The 16,335-nt window shown below is 37.7% G+C and overlaps 2 protein-coding genes across 3 annotated transcripts in view; one reads left to right on the top strand and one right to left on the bottom strand.

Moving 5' to 3' along the window:
- The window catches only part of CENPP (centromere protein P), a 286,574-nt gene that overhangs the window by 95,152 nt on the left and 175,087 nt on the right, over window positions 1-16,335 (top strand). The window lies entirely within an intron of this gene.
- OMD (osteomodulin) lies at window positions 5,817-15,841 on the bottom strand. Its single transcript, XM_033236777.1, is given in 4 exon segments — window positions 5,817-6,748; window positions 6,751-7,032; window positions 7,936-8,899; window positions 15,489-15,841. Coding segments are annotated over 3 exon segments (1,263 nt in total). The 5' UTR covers window positions 8,876-8,899; window positions 15,489-15,841; the 3' UTR covers window positions 5,817-6,707.

Genomic DNA, 16,335 nt, shown 5'->3' with positions numbered 1-16,335 from the left:
GCAGATAAAACCACAAAGATGAGGAAAAAGCAGGGCAGAAAAGCTGGAAATTCAAAAAACAAGAGCGCATCTCCCCCTGCAAAGGAGCGCAGCTCATCACCAGCAATGGATCAAAGCTGTTCAGAGAATGACTATGATGAGATGAGAGAAGAAGGCTTCAGTCCATCAAACTTCTCAGAGCTAAAGGAGGAATTACGTACACAGCGCAAAGAAACTAAAAATCTTGAAAAAAGAGTGGAAGAATTGATAGCTAAAATAATTAATGCAGAGAAGGTCATAAACGAAATGACAGAGATGAAAACCATGACACGAGAAATACGTGACAAAAGCACAAGCTTCAGTAACCGACTCGATCAACTGGAAGAAAGAGTATCAGCGATTGAGGAACAAATGAATGAAATGAAGCGAGAAGAGAAACCAAAAGAAAAAAGAAGAAAAAGAAATGAACAAAGCCTGCAAGAAGTATGGGATTATGTAAAAAGACCAAATCTACGTCTGATTGGGGTGCCTGAAAGTGAGGGGAAAACGGAACCAAGTTGGAAAACACTCTTCAGGATATCATCCAGGAGAACTTCCCCAACCTAGTAGGGCAGGCCAACATTCAAATTCAGGAAATACAGAGAACGCCACAAAGATACTCCTCCAGAAGAGCAACTCTAAGACACGTAATTGCCAGATTCACCAAAGTTGAAATGAAGGAAAAAAATCTTAAGGGCAGCCAGAGAGAAAGGTCGGGTTACCCACAAAGGGAAGCCCATCAGATCTCTTGGCAGAAACTCTACAAGCCAGAAGAGAGTGGGGGCCAATATTCAACGTTCTTAAAGAAAAGAATTTTAAACCCAGAATGTCATATCCAGCCAAACTCAGTTTCATAAGTGAAGGAGAAATAAAATCCTTTACAGATAAACAAATGCTTAGAGATTTTGTCACCACCAGGCCAGCCATACAAGAGACCCTGAAGGAAGCCCTAAACATGGAAAGGAACAACCGGTACCAGTCATTGCAAAAACATGCCAAAATGTAAAGACCATCGAGGCTAGGAAGAAACTGCATCAACTAACGAGCAAAATAACCAGTTAATATCATAATGGCAAGATCAAGTTCACACATAACAATATTAACCTTAAATGTAAATGGACTCAATGCTCCAGTTAAAAGACACAGACTGGCAAACTGGATAAAGAGTCAAGACCCATCAGTCTGCTGTATTCAGGAGACCCATCTCACATGCAGAGACACACATAGGCTCAAAATAAAGGGATGGAGGAAGATCTACCAAGCAAATGGAGAACAAAAAAAAGCAGGGGTTGCAATCCTAGTCTCTGATAAAACAGACTTTAAACCATCAAAGATCAAAAGAGACAAAGGCCATTACATAATGGTAAAGGGATCAATTCAACAGGAAGAGCTTACTATCCTAAATATATATGCACCCAATACAGGAGCACCCAGATTCATAAAGCAAGTCCTTAGAGACTTACAAACAGACTTAGACTCCCATACAATAATAATGGGAGACTTCAACACTCCACTGTCAACATTAGACAGATCAACGAGACAGAAAGTTAACAAGGATATCCAGGAATTGAACTCATCTCTGCACCAAGCGGACCTAATAGACATCTATAGAACTCTCCACCAAATCAACAGAATATACATTCTTCTCGGCACCACATCGCACTTATTCCAAAATTGACCACATAATTGGAAGTAAAGCACTCCTCAGCAAATGTACAAGAAACAGAAATTATAACAAACTGTCTCTCAGACCACAGTGCAATCAAACTAGAACTCAGGACTAAGAAACTCAATCAAAACCGCTCAACTACATGGAAACTGAACAACCTGCTCCTGAATGACTACTGGGTACATAACGAAATGAAGGCAGAAATAAAGATGTTCTTTGAAACCAATGAGAACAAAGATACAACATACCAGAATCTCTGGGACACATTTAAAGCAGTGTGTAGAGGAAACTTATAGCACTAAATGCCCACAAGAGAAAGCTGGAAAGATCTAAAATTGACACTCTAACATCACAATTAAAAGAACTAGAGAAGCAAGAGCAAACACATTCAAAAGCTAGCAGAAGGCAAGAAATAACTAAGATCAGAGCAGCAGAACTGAAGGAGATAGAGACACAAAAACCCTCCAAAACATCAATGAATCCAGGAGTTGGTTTTGAAAAGATCAACAAAATTGACAGACCGCTAGCAAGACTAATAAAGAAGAAAAGAGAGAGGAATCAAATAGACGCAATAAAAAATGATAAAGGGGATATCACCACCGACCCCACAGAAATACAAACTACCATCAGAGAATACTATAAAACCTCTACGCAAATAACTAGAAAATCTAGAAGAAATGGATAATTTCCTGGACACTTACACTCTTCCAGACTAAACCAGGAAGAAGTTGAATCCCTGAATAGACCAATAACAGGCTCTGAAATTGAGGCAATAATTAATAGCCTACCAACCAAAAAAAGTCCAGGACCAGATGGATTCACAGCTGAATTCTACCAGAGGTACAAGGAGGAGCTGGTACCATTCCTTCTGAAACTATTCCAATCAATAGAAAAAGAGGGAATCCTCCCTAACTCATTTTATGAGGCCAACATCATCCTGATACCAAAGCCTGGCAGAGACACAACAAAAAAAGAGAATTTTAGACCAATATCCCTGATGAACATCGATGCGAAAATCATCAATAAAATACTGGCAAACTGGATCCAGCAGCACATCAAAAAGCTTATCCACCATGATCAAGTGAGCTTCATCCCTGGGATGCAAGGCTGGTTCAACATTCGCAAATCAATAAACGTAATCTAGCATATAGACAGAACCAAAGACAAGAACCACATGATTATCTCAATAGATGCAGAAAAGGCTTTTGACAAAATTCAACAGCCCTTCATGCTAAAAACGCTCAATAAATTTGGTATTGATGGATCGTACCTCAAAATAATAAGAGCTATTTATGACAAACCACAGCTAATATCATACTGAATGGGCAAAAACTGGAAACATTCCCTTTGAAAACTGGCACAAGACAGGGATGCCCTCTCTCACCACTCCTATTCAACATAGTGTTGGAAGTTCTGGCTAGGGCAATCAGGCAAGAGAAAGAAATCAAGGGTATTCAGTTAGGAAAGAAGAAGTCAAACTGTCCTGTTTGCAGATGACATGATTGTATATTTAGAAAACCCATTGTCTCAGCCCAAAATCTCCTTAAGCTGATAAGCAACTTCAGCAAAGTCTCAGGATACAAAATTAATGTGCAAAAATCACAAGCATTCTTATACACCAGTAACAGACAGAGAGCCAAATGAGGAATGAACTTCCATTCACAATTGCTTCAAAGAGAATCAAATACCTAGGAATCCAACTTACAAGGGATGTAAAGGACCTCTTCAAGGAGAACTACAAACCACTGCTCAGTGAAATCAAAGAGGACACAAACAAATGGAAGAACATACCATGCTCATGGATAGGAAGAATCAATATCGTGAAAATGGCCATACTGCCCAAGGTGATTTATAGATTCAATGCCATCCCATCAAGCTACCAATGAGTTTCTTCACAGAATTGGAAAAAAAGTGCTTTAAAGTTCATATGGAACCAAAAAAGAGCCCGCATTGCCAAGACAAAAGAACATTGCTAAGTCAAAAGAACAAAGCTGGAGGCATCACGCTACCTGACTTCAAACTATATTACAAGGCTACAGTAACCAAAACAGCATGTTACTGGTACCACAAAACAGAGATATAGACCAATGAAACAGAACAGAGTCCTCAGAAATAATACCACACATCTACAGCCATCTGATCTTTGACAAACCTGAGAGAAACAAGAAATGGGAAAGGATTCCCTATTAATAAATGGTGCTGGGAAAATTGGCTAGCCATAAGTAGAAAGCTGAAACTGGATCCTTTCCTTACTCCTTATACGAAAATTAATTCAAGATGGATTAGAGACTTAAATGTTAGACCTAATACCATAAAAACCCTAGAAGAAAACCTAGGTAGTACCATTCAGGACATAGGCATGGGCAAGGACTTCATGTCTAAAACACCAAAAGCAACGGCAGCAAAAGCAAAAATTGACAAATGGGATCTAATTAAACTAAAGAGCTTCTGCACAGCAAAAGAAACTACCATCAGAGTGAACAGGCAACCTACAGAATGGGAGAAAATTTTTGCAACCTACTCATCTGACAAAGGGCTAATATCCAGAATCTACAAAGAACTCAAACAAATATACAAGAAAAAAACAAACAACCCCATCAAAAAGTGGGCAAAGGATATGAACAGACATTTCTCAAAAGAAGACATTCATACAGCCAACAGACACATGAAAAAATGCTCATCATCACTGGCCATCAGAGAAATGCAAATCAAAACCACAATGAGATACCATCTCACACCAGTTAGAATGGTAATCATTAAGAAGTCAGGAAACAACAGGTGTTGGAGAGGATGTGGAGAAATAGGAACACTTTTACACTGTTGGTGGGATTGTAAACTAGTTCAACCATTATGGAAAACAGTATGGCGATTCCTCAAGGATCTAGAACTAGATGTACCATATGACCCAGCCATCCCACTACTGGGTATATACACAAAGGATTATAAATCATGCTGCTATAAAGACACATGCACACGTATGTTTATTGTGGCACTGTTCACAATAGCAAAGACTTGGAATCAACCCAAATGTCCATCTGTGACAGACTGGATTAAGAAAATGTGGCACATATACACCATGGAATACTATGCAGCCATAAAAAAGGATGAGTTTGTGTCCTTTGTAGGGACATGGATGCAGCTGGAAACCATCATTCTAGCAAACTGTCACAAGAACAGAAACCAAACACCGCATGTTCTCACTCATAGGTGGGAACTGAACAATGAGATCACTTGGACTCGAGAAGGGGAACATCACACACCGGCGCCTATCATGGGGAGGGGGGAGGGGGGAAGGATTGCATTGGGAGTATACCTGATGTAAATGACGAGTTGATGGGTGCTGACGAGTTGATGGGTGCAGCACACCAACATGGCACAAGTATACATATGTAACAAACCTGCACGTTATGCACATGTACCCTAGAACTTAAAGTATAATAATAAAAAAAACAAAAAAGTTAAAAAAGATAAAATTGCAGGAAAAGGGAGGTGGGCCTTAAGATTTTTTTTTAAAACCTCTGTTGAAAGTGTGCTTTGCCCATATCGTGGCATCATTGTTGCATGTTGTACTTTGTTTATTGATCTTTTATTGCCAAGCCCTATATAAGAAAGGACTCGATGAATGTTGATTAGACGAATGAATGGAGTCTTGTTTGTATTCATCCTGGATTCTTGAGTTTGTCCCTGGGAACATATGGGTCTTCTGGTTCTGATAATGCTAATAATCTCTTCAAAGATATAAACAGCATTAAAGACTTCACTTTAAACTGGTATTCCCAGAAAAAAAAAAAAAGACTTGCAAGCTTGAAAACTACTTCTGAAATATAGTTTGACTTGTCTGTCTGTTGCATATTGTCAGAATTGTTATCATTTGTGTAGGCAGCCTTACATTGTTATCTGTCCCTTATCTGAGAAATTCTGTGAAACATTAGCATGGTATACCAAGAGAGTTCATCGCGGCAGTTAGATAATCACCATTGTAAGGCACGCTTAAAATACTTAAAACTAATACATTAATGAAAAAGTGATTTTTAAGGTTTTAAAGATGTTAAAACCTGTCATTCAAATTATAAAGGAACTGTATTCAATTTTAGCTTTACTGTAGATATTGGCCAATAAGCATAAAGTGTTTAATATTATCATTAGAACTTTATTTTGCCAACATTTAATCTTGTGAGCAAAGCAGTTATTTCTTTGCAAATTATTTTGTAATGAAGCCTTTCTATGGTTGTGTTTATTACAAAAACATTTATCCCAGTTAAAATGGAACACAATAACATTGTTTTGGATAATTGCTGAAATTTGCTAAAATACCAATTGTGGTGAGATAGTTTGGTGTTTTTTAGTTGTCCAAATACAGCTTTATAATTTTGTTGTTTTGGTACTCTGAGGCAAAAAGATTAGTTAATTTTGTGAATCTGTATGCCTTGGGTCCTTAGTAACTGGATGGCCTCTTACAAATCAAAAATATTATTCTATGCACTATGTGGTGAGATAGCGGGATGGATGTCATAGTGATGAGATTCCAAATACCATTGTGAAAGCTTTTCTGGAGAAGAGGTCAGAGAAAATGGTCTATTCCTTAAATGAATGCTTGTTAGATTAATATGCCCTCCTGTCATTTAAATATTGTCCTCAGAGTGATCAAAAAGGTCATGGCCTCTGGGTCTTTACTGCTGATGCTACTTCCTTCCTCATTTTTAGAAAAATTACTGTTAATAGAAATGATACACTCACTTTTTTTAACATGATATTTCTGTATTTTAAAAAAGCGTAAGAAACCATTAACATTTAATTTATGATTCTCACTTGTCATTCTAATTTATATTTTTTAAAGATTTACATTATTTTGAGTAAATTCTAATCCTATGAAATGATGCAGATGTCACCAACTTAAATTCAATTCTCATCTTATACATAATTCTAAATATATTACTTTGAGTAATACATGTTTCCTTAGATTTACTATATTAAGTATAGGTTCTGTGAAGTCATAAGTATATACCTATATGGTTTCTTGCTATTCTGGATTTTCATAATAATGAGGGTCAAAGTGCCCTCTGCTCCTTCTTGTTCTGGGCTCTCATGAGCGTTGTCAGGATCATCGTGATCTTCACTTTCATCATCATCGTCTTGAAATCTCCTGAAAACTTGTGTCCTTAGTTGTATTGTTTGACCATTAGCGCTTCTTTGTTCACCATAATAAATAGTGTGTATATGAGGGAAGCAGAAGAAGATGTATGAGCTTATTGGTTCTTTTAGTTTATTTTGGTCCACACGAATGTATGTTAAATGGTGGTGATGCAATGGGTCAATAGAAGGACACATCACTGTAAGATTCATCTCTGAAAGAAATAAATTAAAAATTAATTTTGCATTATAGTATAATCCTTAGTTATGACCATAATTCTATGTTAGATTTTATGTTGTATGGGATATAATTCTGTTAATTAAAATACTTATAAATTGAATTGTTTCTTTTTTTTACATTAATCAAATAATAAAATGAAGAAAATTAAATTATAAATGAGTTTTGTATTACCAAAATATATATGGCTTCATTGGCTTTTCTGATTAATAAATTCCTAGTAGAACAATCTCAAAAAAATTATCTGCAATCCCACTACTTAGGATACTCATATTTCTTCATATACTCTATTATTTCTCTCTCTATATATTGTATGTGTGTGTGTGTGTGTGTGTATATATATATATATATATATATATTTTTTTTTTTTTTTTTTTTTTTTTTTTGAGACAGAGGTTTGCTCTGTCACCCAGGCCAGAAAGCAGTGGCATGATCTCAGCTCATGGCAACCTCCGAATTCAAGCAACTCTCATGCCTTGGCCTCCCAAGTAACTGGGAGTACAGGTGCACGTCACCATGCCTGGCTAATTTTTGTATTTTTAGTAGAGATGGGACTTCACCATGTTGACCAGGCTTGTCTCGAACTCCTGGCCTGAAGTGATTCACCCCACCCGCCTCAGCCTCCCACAGTGCTCTGATTTCAGGCATGAGCCACTGTGCCCAGCCTGTTTCTCAATATTTAAGGCAATACAATTTAATAGAAAGGACTATAAATTGAATAGCACACATTTCTCTGGGGCAAATTTCTGCCATTCCCTTAAGCAACTTCAAAACAACCATTTTCCGCAACGTCTAAAGCATAGCTTATTAAATATTTTTTTCCTTAAAAGATCAGAATTCTATTCTTTCTCTCTTTAAAGCACAATAAAAGTCTACATACTTTCTATTTCATTATTTTGTAGATATAGGTGTTCCAAATTTCTTGGAATATAGAATGCTTGCTTCAATTTGTTGTGTCCAACACTGAGTTCTACAAGGTTGGGAAGATTAAAAATATTATATGGGATGTCTTGTAGTTTGTTGTGTGACAGTCTTAAAGCATGAAGTTTTGGAAGTTTGTCGAAGTATTTTTCAGGTATAGAAGAAATTGAATTATTTTCTAAAGACAGATACATAAGTGAAGAAGGCAAACCAGGAGGCATTGATTCTAATCTGTTATTGCAGAGGTTGAGCTGCATGAGTTTTTCCATTTTGGCAAAGATTTTGTCTTTTAGCAGAGAATCATGAAGATGATTATAACAGAGATCAAGCATGGTCAAGTTTACTAGCCCATCCATGGCATTTGTCTGCAGTTTGGAGATTTCATTGTAACCAAGAAGGAGTCTTTCCAGAGATTTAGGAAGAGGAAATGGAAATTCTTCTAAATTGTTATGCTCTAGATGAAGTTGTAGTAGATTTGGAAGCTTAGCAAACACACCATAATCAATCTTTTGAGATTTAATTTTGTTGTGGCTGAGGTTAATTTCTTTAAGATAAGTTGCATTGATGAATGAATTGGCAGTCACAGCCTCAATTTCATTGAACTGAAGGTAGAGTTGCTGAATGTGCATCGGAATATTTGGGATAGTCTTGAGTTTGCGATTATCACAGTACATTGATGATGGAAAGTTAGTTGGACAGAAGCATTCACTGACACAGCCTAAAGTGTACTGATAAAAAGGAACTCCATAGTCTACATTTTGACGAAATGGGAATCCTGTTTGATAATCATCATCTGGCTCTTGGTCATAGTCTTCATCCCACTGATAAGTTTCATATTGGCAATGTACTTTGACTCCAAGAAAGAAGAAAATAACAAATATTGGACTTAAAAAACCCATCTTCTTCTTCTTCTTTTTCTTTTCCTATTGCAAGGAGAAAAGGAAACATTGTGGAGAAAGTGAGTAAACTCAATATGCTTTGTATAAATGGACAGTTATATGAAATGTATTATACCTATGTCTGTATACAAAAGAATATCCAGAAAGAATGGGCAGTGCTCAAACCAAAATTTTTTTCTTTCTTTTTTTGTGACAGTGTCTCCTCTGTCATCCAGGCTGGAGTACAGTGGCACGATCTCAGCTCACTGCAACTTCTGCCTCCCAGGTTCAAGTGATTCTCATGCCTCAGCCTCCTGAGTAGCTGGGACTACAGGTGCATGCCACTATGCCCGGCTTATTTTTGTATTTTTTAGTAGAGACAAGGTTTCGTTATGTTGCCCAGGCTGGTCTCAAACTCCTGACCTCAAGGGATACTCCAGCCTCGGCCTCCCAAAGTGCTGGGATTACAGGTGTGAGTCACCACGCCCGGCCTCAAACCAAAATTAATGTTTAAGTACCAATGAGGTGAGATTTTTTTTTCTTTTCTTTTCTTTTTTTTTTTTTGAGGTGGAGTCTTGCCTCGTCACCCAGGTTGGAGTGCAGTGGCGCAGTCTTGGCTCACTTCAACCTCCTCCTCCCCGGTTCAAGTGATTCTCCTGCCTCAGCCTCCCGAGTAGCTGGAACTACAGGCACGTGCCACCATACTCAGCTAATTTTTGTATTGTTAGTAGAGACTGGGTTTCTCCATCTTGACCAGGCTGGTCTCTAACTCCTGACCTCAGGTGATCCACCCACCTTGGCCTCTCAAAGTGCTGAGATTACAGGCGTGAGCCACCACTCCTGGCTGAGATTTTTTTTTTTTAAGTCACATATTACACTGAACTAGAGTCAAAAGTCTGGTATACTAGACTTTCTACTAAGTAACCATCTTTTAAGAGTCCCAGTTTATCTTGCTTACTAGAGTATAGATCTATGATGATAATAACATGACATCATTCAACTACAGTCTGATCCTTCCAATATAAATGCTGGTGTTCTTTGGAATTACCTGATCCTTTAATGATGGTCACTGCCTGGGGGAGGAGAGACCTTTATTTCATTCAGTTAGAGAGCTTTTGCCTGGGAGATTCTACAACTTCTATTTGTTTTCTGCCCTTCAGAAGAACATGAAATGCTTCCTTTTATGTGATAACTTCAGATATTTAGAAATAGTATTCATGTTTCCTTTTAATATTTTCTGTCCAAAACTAATTGCACCATCAAATTTTCCTCATGAAACAGTTTCCAGAATCCAATTATTTAGTCTCTGACTCTGCTTGAATAACTACTTTAAATCCTAAAGACGTACAATGTTTATGTTCTACAAAATTCAAATGTCTTTACATTTTTCTTCCTAGCTTCCTTTTTTCCATTAGTATATTTAAGTTTTAGATATACAAATATTATTAAAAACACACTGTCCCTGTCTCCCGGGAGTTTAAAGTCTGGTGGAGGATCAGATACATATACAGCAGAATGCAGGAGGAGGATATTGTGTGGAGCAGGATTGCAAAGGGGCACACTTCACAATGAACACTCGGTGCTGAAACTTGAAGTTCTAGGGAAGGGTCAATTGTGTCCCAGATGAGAAGCCTGAAACCTACATTTCATTTCTGTCACTTAACATATCTGCCTCTTGCCTCATCAATAAAAGAAGAATTGCAATTATAGCTGAATTATACCTTGGCTGCTTATCTGCTTATCTTGTATGTTGCCTTGTGTCTTTTTTTTTTTTTTTTTTCCTTGAGATGGAATCTTGCTCTGTTGCCCAAGCTGGAGTGCAGTGGTGTGATCTTGGCTCACTGCAGCCACCACCTCCTGGGTTTAAGCAATTCTCCTGCCTCAGCCTCCCCAGTAGCTGGGATTACAAGCACGCTCCACCATACCTGGCTAATTTTCGTATTTTTAGTAGAGACGGGGTTTCACCATGTTGACCAGGCTGGTCTCGAACTCCTGACCTCATGATCCACCCACCTTGGCCTCCCAAAGTGCTGAGCCACTGCACCCAGCCTTCTTGTGTCATATCTTGCCTGCTTATCCCACCTGGTTGTTGTTAGCATTGTATGAGCTATGCATGTACAAGTACTTCGCGTGTTGAAAACTGCTATCCAGATGGAATGAATGTATCGTTTAGGAAAAACGTTTAAAAAAATCCTACCTCTTTTATTCTGAGACCTTTCTACTTTTCCTATCCAGGATTTCATGAGAGCATGAGTTTCCTAAAAAATTGTTGCATATAATGAAATGACTTATCTCCTATTCATTTAGAATGGTTCTATTTTTCATCATTGGTATAATTGAGAGAATACTTAAGTTATTTTCTTTGACAGAACCTCATTTGAGAAAGGTTAAGAAACATCTCAGTTTCTTGTTCTTTTCTTGTCAGAAATTATAAATGTATAAATGTAACTATTGTGTGTATTTGGGATTTGAAGTAGTTATTCAGGTGAAGTCAGAGACCCTTGAGCTCTTTTCCTGCAGTGATACTTTCCTTCATTCTTCCTCACCATTTGCTCCCATGTGCCCACATCCTGGATTTTGTCATTGCTATTACTGGAACCCTTCATACTCTCCATTTTGAGTATTCCACACTCAGACCACTATCTCTATGTAGTAACTCCAGCTGCAATAATTCTTCAATTTCAGTGGAACCTCAGCTATTGATTCTATTATTTTTCACTGTCCCTCATCCATCCTTGCCAACATTGTCAGTTCCTTCTTACCAACGTAGACCCCGTAGTTCATCACTATCGTTGCTCTTTTGCACATGCCCTAAACTTTCTGGCTCCTTCAATCTGCCAAACTCCAACTCTGGTTACTCCAATTCTCCACCTACTCACAGCCTGTCACAGCTGATTGTAACTAAAGAAAAGCAGGAGCATGGTGACTGGTCTCACTCTCAATTCAAGACCATCCTCTTTCCCTCTCTTCTATGCTACTGTGTTGTAACTTTCCTCTCTCAAGTCTCTAATACCTCATTCCCCATTATTATTTTTGGGTGATGACCTTGCTTCTTTTTTTTAAGTCAAGAAAATAGGATCAAGATATCATTTATTTCTATTTTCTTATATTTATCCCTACCAAAAGAAGATGCCAAAATAGCAATGGTTTTTGTTTTTTTTTTAACCGTATGTGCTTTTGAAACTCATGACGTTTCTTTGTGCAACTCTGTTACATCCATTTTTCTTTCTTTTCTGTGAGACTTGTGGAAGATGTGACATTTGACCTACACCTTGAAGGAATGTTAAGGTTCTCATAGAGGGAGGTGAGGAAGATCTCTGGATAGAAGAGATAAGCAAAAACATACAAGCAACAGATGGTGATGTGTTTGGGGTATGTGGTTGGTTAACTCTTGAAGGAGCAAAATAAGACTGTTAAATCCAGATCTGAAGGGATTAGCCTAACTTTTTTTTTCTGAGACAGAGTCTCACTCTGTCACCCAGGCTGGGGCACACTGGTGCACTCTTGGCTCACCCTCCATCTCCTGGGCCCAAGTGACTCTCTTGCTTCAGCCTCCAAGTAGCTAGGATTACAGATGCGTGCCACCACACCTGGCTATTTTTTTTTGTTTTTTGTAGAGACACGGTTTTGCCATGTTGCTCGATCTGGTCATGAACTTCTGGGCTCAACCAGTCTGCCCCCCGCTCAGCCTTTACTTGAACATTTTGCCTAATCAAAAGTTTAATGTAACTTTTTTACCAAAGTGCTGGGATTACAGGCATGAGCCACCACACTCGGCCTTGGAGGGCCTAAATTCTGACCTAAGAAATTTGCACTCTGGGAATGAATGCTTAATTTAATGAATTAACATATTTAGGCTGTGATTTCACACTGCAGTCAGTGTTCACGGGTGAAAAAGTAGAGAATCTTAGAAGGAGGTAGAATTAAGGAGTTACGGTCTTATACCAAAAGGCAGTGTTCAGAGCAGGCTCTCCTTGCTGGGCTGGAAGCTCCCAGTGGGTCTGCTTGGAAATGCTTATTCACCTACTGTACTCTACTACTTTACTATATGTGAACATGCTTAGTGAAGCACTTTACAAATAGTAGTAGTTAGTTTGATTGGGTTATACCAGTTTATAGTTATCTTGAATAATTTCTAGCGGTGAGGCACTATGCTAAGTTGGTGGAGAATACAGAAATGAAGAAGACATGAAACCATAGTCCCTTCTGTAAAGAGCAAACAGCTTAGTGGAAGAGAGAGATACAACAAAGTGAACCCTAATCTAAGGCAGAGGGTAATATTGTTTATAGCAGAGATAGGCAATGCTGTGGGGCCAGTGGGTTACCTCAGCTTTAGAGAGACAGGAAAGTCTTTTGTAGACATCATTTGACCAAGACTTTGGGAGATTAATAGGAATGGATATAGAATATTCGAAATGTTTTATACTCATTGATGATATTTTACATATAATTTTATAATATTTTCTTGTACTCATTATAGTACAACATATTAACTTTTTATTTTTGGAGACAGAGCCTCGCTCTGTCACCCAGGCTAGGGTGCGGTGGCATGATCTCCACTTACTGCAACCTCCGCCTCCCAGCCTTCAGTGATTCTTGTGCCTCAGCCTCCTGAGTAGCTGGGATTACAGGCGTGCATCACCACGACTGGCTACACTTTTTTGTATTTTTAGTTAAGACGGGATTTTGCCATGTTGGCCAGCCTGGTCTCGAACTCCTGACCTCAGGTGGTCCGCCCACCTCTGCCTCCCAAAGTGCTGAGATTACAGGTGTGAGCCACTGCGCCTGGCTGAAAACTCAGCTTGATTTTTATCCTTTTGTTGAGAACATTAGCTCATCATCAGTTAGCAACCTTACATTTGAGAATTAGAGTCTGTTGTTGAACAACTATGAAAAATTTTTGGGAAAAAAGAAGAAGGCCTTGAATCAAGACATCATGATTGGGGCGTCTTTGAAAATAAAGAGATTCTTAATGTTGTCTGCTTTCGGTCTTTGTGAGCACCTAAGAAGAAAGTCTTTCCTTGAGGAACAATTTGTCTTCTAAACCTGAACTTATCTTAAACATCCTTGTCCTCCTCCCTCCACGTTTCTAACCATGTAGTACAATCTTGTCCCACTCCCTTTGATTAAGTGCAGTTTTCTGGTCTGAAATCCATCCTGTTTTCATCTCTATGCTCATTATTTTCTATGCCTCTTACTCTTTCCCCAGGATAATTTCCCATGTTACAACAATCTCTTATTTTATCCAAATTTTTCATTCCCCAACTAATCTCTTCTCAGTCATTTGCTAAACATATTTTTGTTACTTCTGCTTTTCACATTCTACGATCTATGCCTTGTTCTCTATAGGATAACTCACAGCAGTATTGTATACTTCATTGTCGATCATCTCATTTCCTGATGTCTTTTAACAGAATCTAGTACAATGCAGTGTTATAAGTGCTAAAGATGAATGATTAGGTTAATAAGCTATAGGTTAAGTCTTGCAAATGCTTCCCTCCACTAATGTTGGTTATTCCTAGGCATTTATTTCACCATGGTAATTTCTTCAAATGAACATATTCATGAGAGCTTGACTGTTCCTTTTTCTATTAAATATTTCTTCATCACAATATACTGTATTCCTCACTTTCGTAGTACATTGTGTAGTAGGAAAATAACAAATGTGGAAAAGAATGGAACAAAGTAAAATATATATATTACCAGTTTTCAATGTGAATTTTTCATATTATAGCAATAAAAGCATCTGTGTCATAACGTTTCTCTTACTTGGAGAAAAGCACTTATGTGTTCATCAAGAAAAGTTTTAATTGAAATTACTAATGAGGTATAATTTACTTGTTCAGGAAAACTTTAAAGTAAAAGCCTCTTAACATTTTATTATGTTAAAGACATTGTTTTTATTTGTATGCCATAGAAATTAGCATATAAGAAAGCAAATATTATTATATAATTTAGATTTTTCCAAAAAAGTTCTAAATTTTAATTTTGTAAAATTATTTTGCTATTAAAAGTACAATTACCTCAGTTATTTTTAGCCATAATACATTTAAATCTTAATTAACTAAAACCCAAAGTAACTAGATCCTTCAGTATACTAGACAGAGGATCTGTATCTTCCCTTTGAGAAAGAAGTAAATGAAAAGACAAACATTCTATATCAGGGATTGAGTCAGTAGAGAAATTTGGAGGAAATCTTGAGTGAAATTTGTACAAATGCCCATCAACCCCCCAACCGGAATCACTAGCATTGCTCAGCTGTATGCCTCAAAGGCATTAGCTGGTTCTTTGTTACTTATAATTCATAGAGAAAAAGAGACTTAAGGAAGAGGAAGAGTTTGATTCCTTTAACATGAGAATCTCTCCTTTCATTCAAAGTAAAAAAAAAAATCTAAACAAAGATTTTTTGTTGGGTAAATCTTAAATGAGAAAGTTAAACTCATTATACTACTTTACTTGAACATTTTGCCTAATCAAAAGCTTAATGTAACTTTTTTACCAAATTTTGCTTCCAAAAATTGTGCTTTTATAATAGATGCAGTCTATTTTAATATTAAGCAAATCCAATATACTTTTTAAATTTTAGCAGTAGGAATACATTCTAAAAAAATTGAAAATTATTTTATTATCATACCTGTTCAATTTGCCTTAGTTTTCGGGGGTTGATGAATTTGTAAATCCTTTAAATGAATCAGAAATTCCTAAATTCTTTAACTGAGTCTCTTAAAAATCCACAGTAACTCTGTGTCCAGACAGGGCTGTCTCTTGAATTACTGTAGCAATTTAAGCAAATACAATCTTCTTGGAAAACACTTGGGTTGAATTAAAATTATGTATTTCTTTTCATTACATGAAACTTTGTGGACTCAAATTAAGATGCTTGTGTTCTTAGTCAGATTTATGTGGCTTACTTCTTTCTTTTCCCCTTAATTTTGGTTTGAGGTATGGCAAGAATTTCCTCTAATGTGAAAGGCAAACAAAACTAAATGAAACAGCATGTACTGATTACTGTTTTTATTTTCATTTTCATGCCAAAGAATTCTTCAAATTAAGGCCCACTGTGACAGGGAACTCCAGTGTCTCAGCAACTTAAGGTGGAACTCAAAATTTCTTTTTTTATTTTTTGAGATGGAGTCTCGCTTTGCCGCCCAGGCCAGAGTATAGTGGTGCAACCTTGGCTCACCGCAACCTCCACCTCCCGGGTTCAAGCGATTCTCCTGCCTCAGCCTCCCGAGTAGCTGGGATTACAGGCATGAGCCACCACGCCCGGCTAAGTTTTTGTATTTTTAGTAGAGATGGGGTTTCACCATGTTGACCAGGCTGGTCTTGAACTCCTGACCTCAGGTGATCCTCCCGCCTCCGCCTTCCAAAGTGCTGGGATTACAGGCGTGAGCCACCACGCCTGTCCCGGAACTCAAAATTTCTTGAGTCGCTTGGTTGTTCACCACCTAGGTTCACATCAGTACTTTGTTAAAACAAGG

This window comes from Trachypithecus francoisi, unplaced genomic scaffold (genome assembly GCF_009764315.1).
Source record: "Trachypithecus francoisi isolate TF-2019V2 unplaced genomic scaffold, Tfra_2.0 Lachesis_group16, whole genome shotgun sequence".
NCBI classification, from domain to species: Eukaryota; Metazoa; Chordata; class Mammalia; order Primates; family Cercopithecidae; genus Trachypithecus; species Trachypithecus francoisi.
Note: the sequence above shows the minus strand (reverse complement) of the source record. Positions and strands in the feature narration are given on the sequence as shown.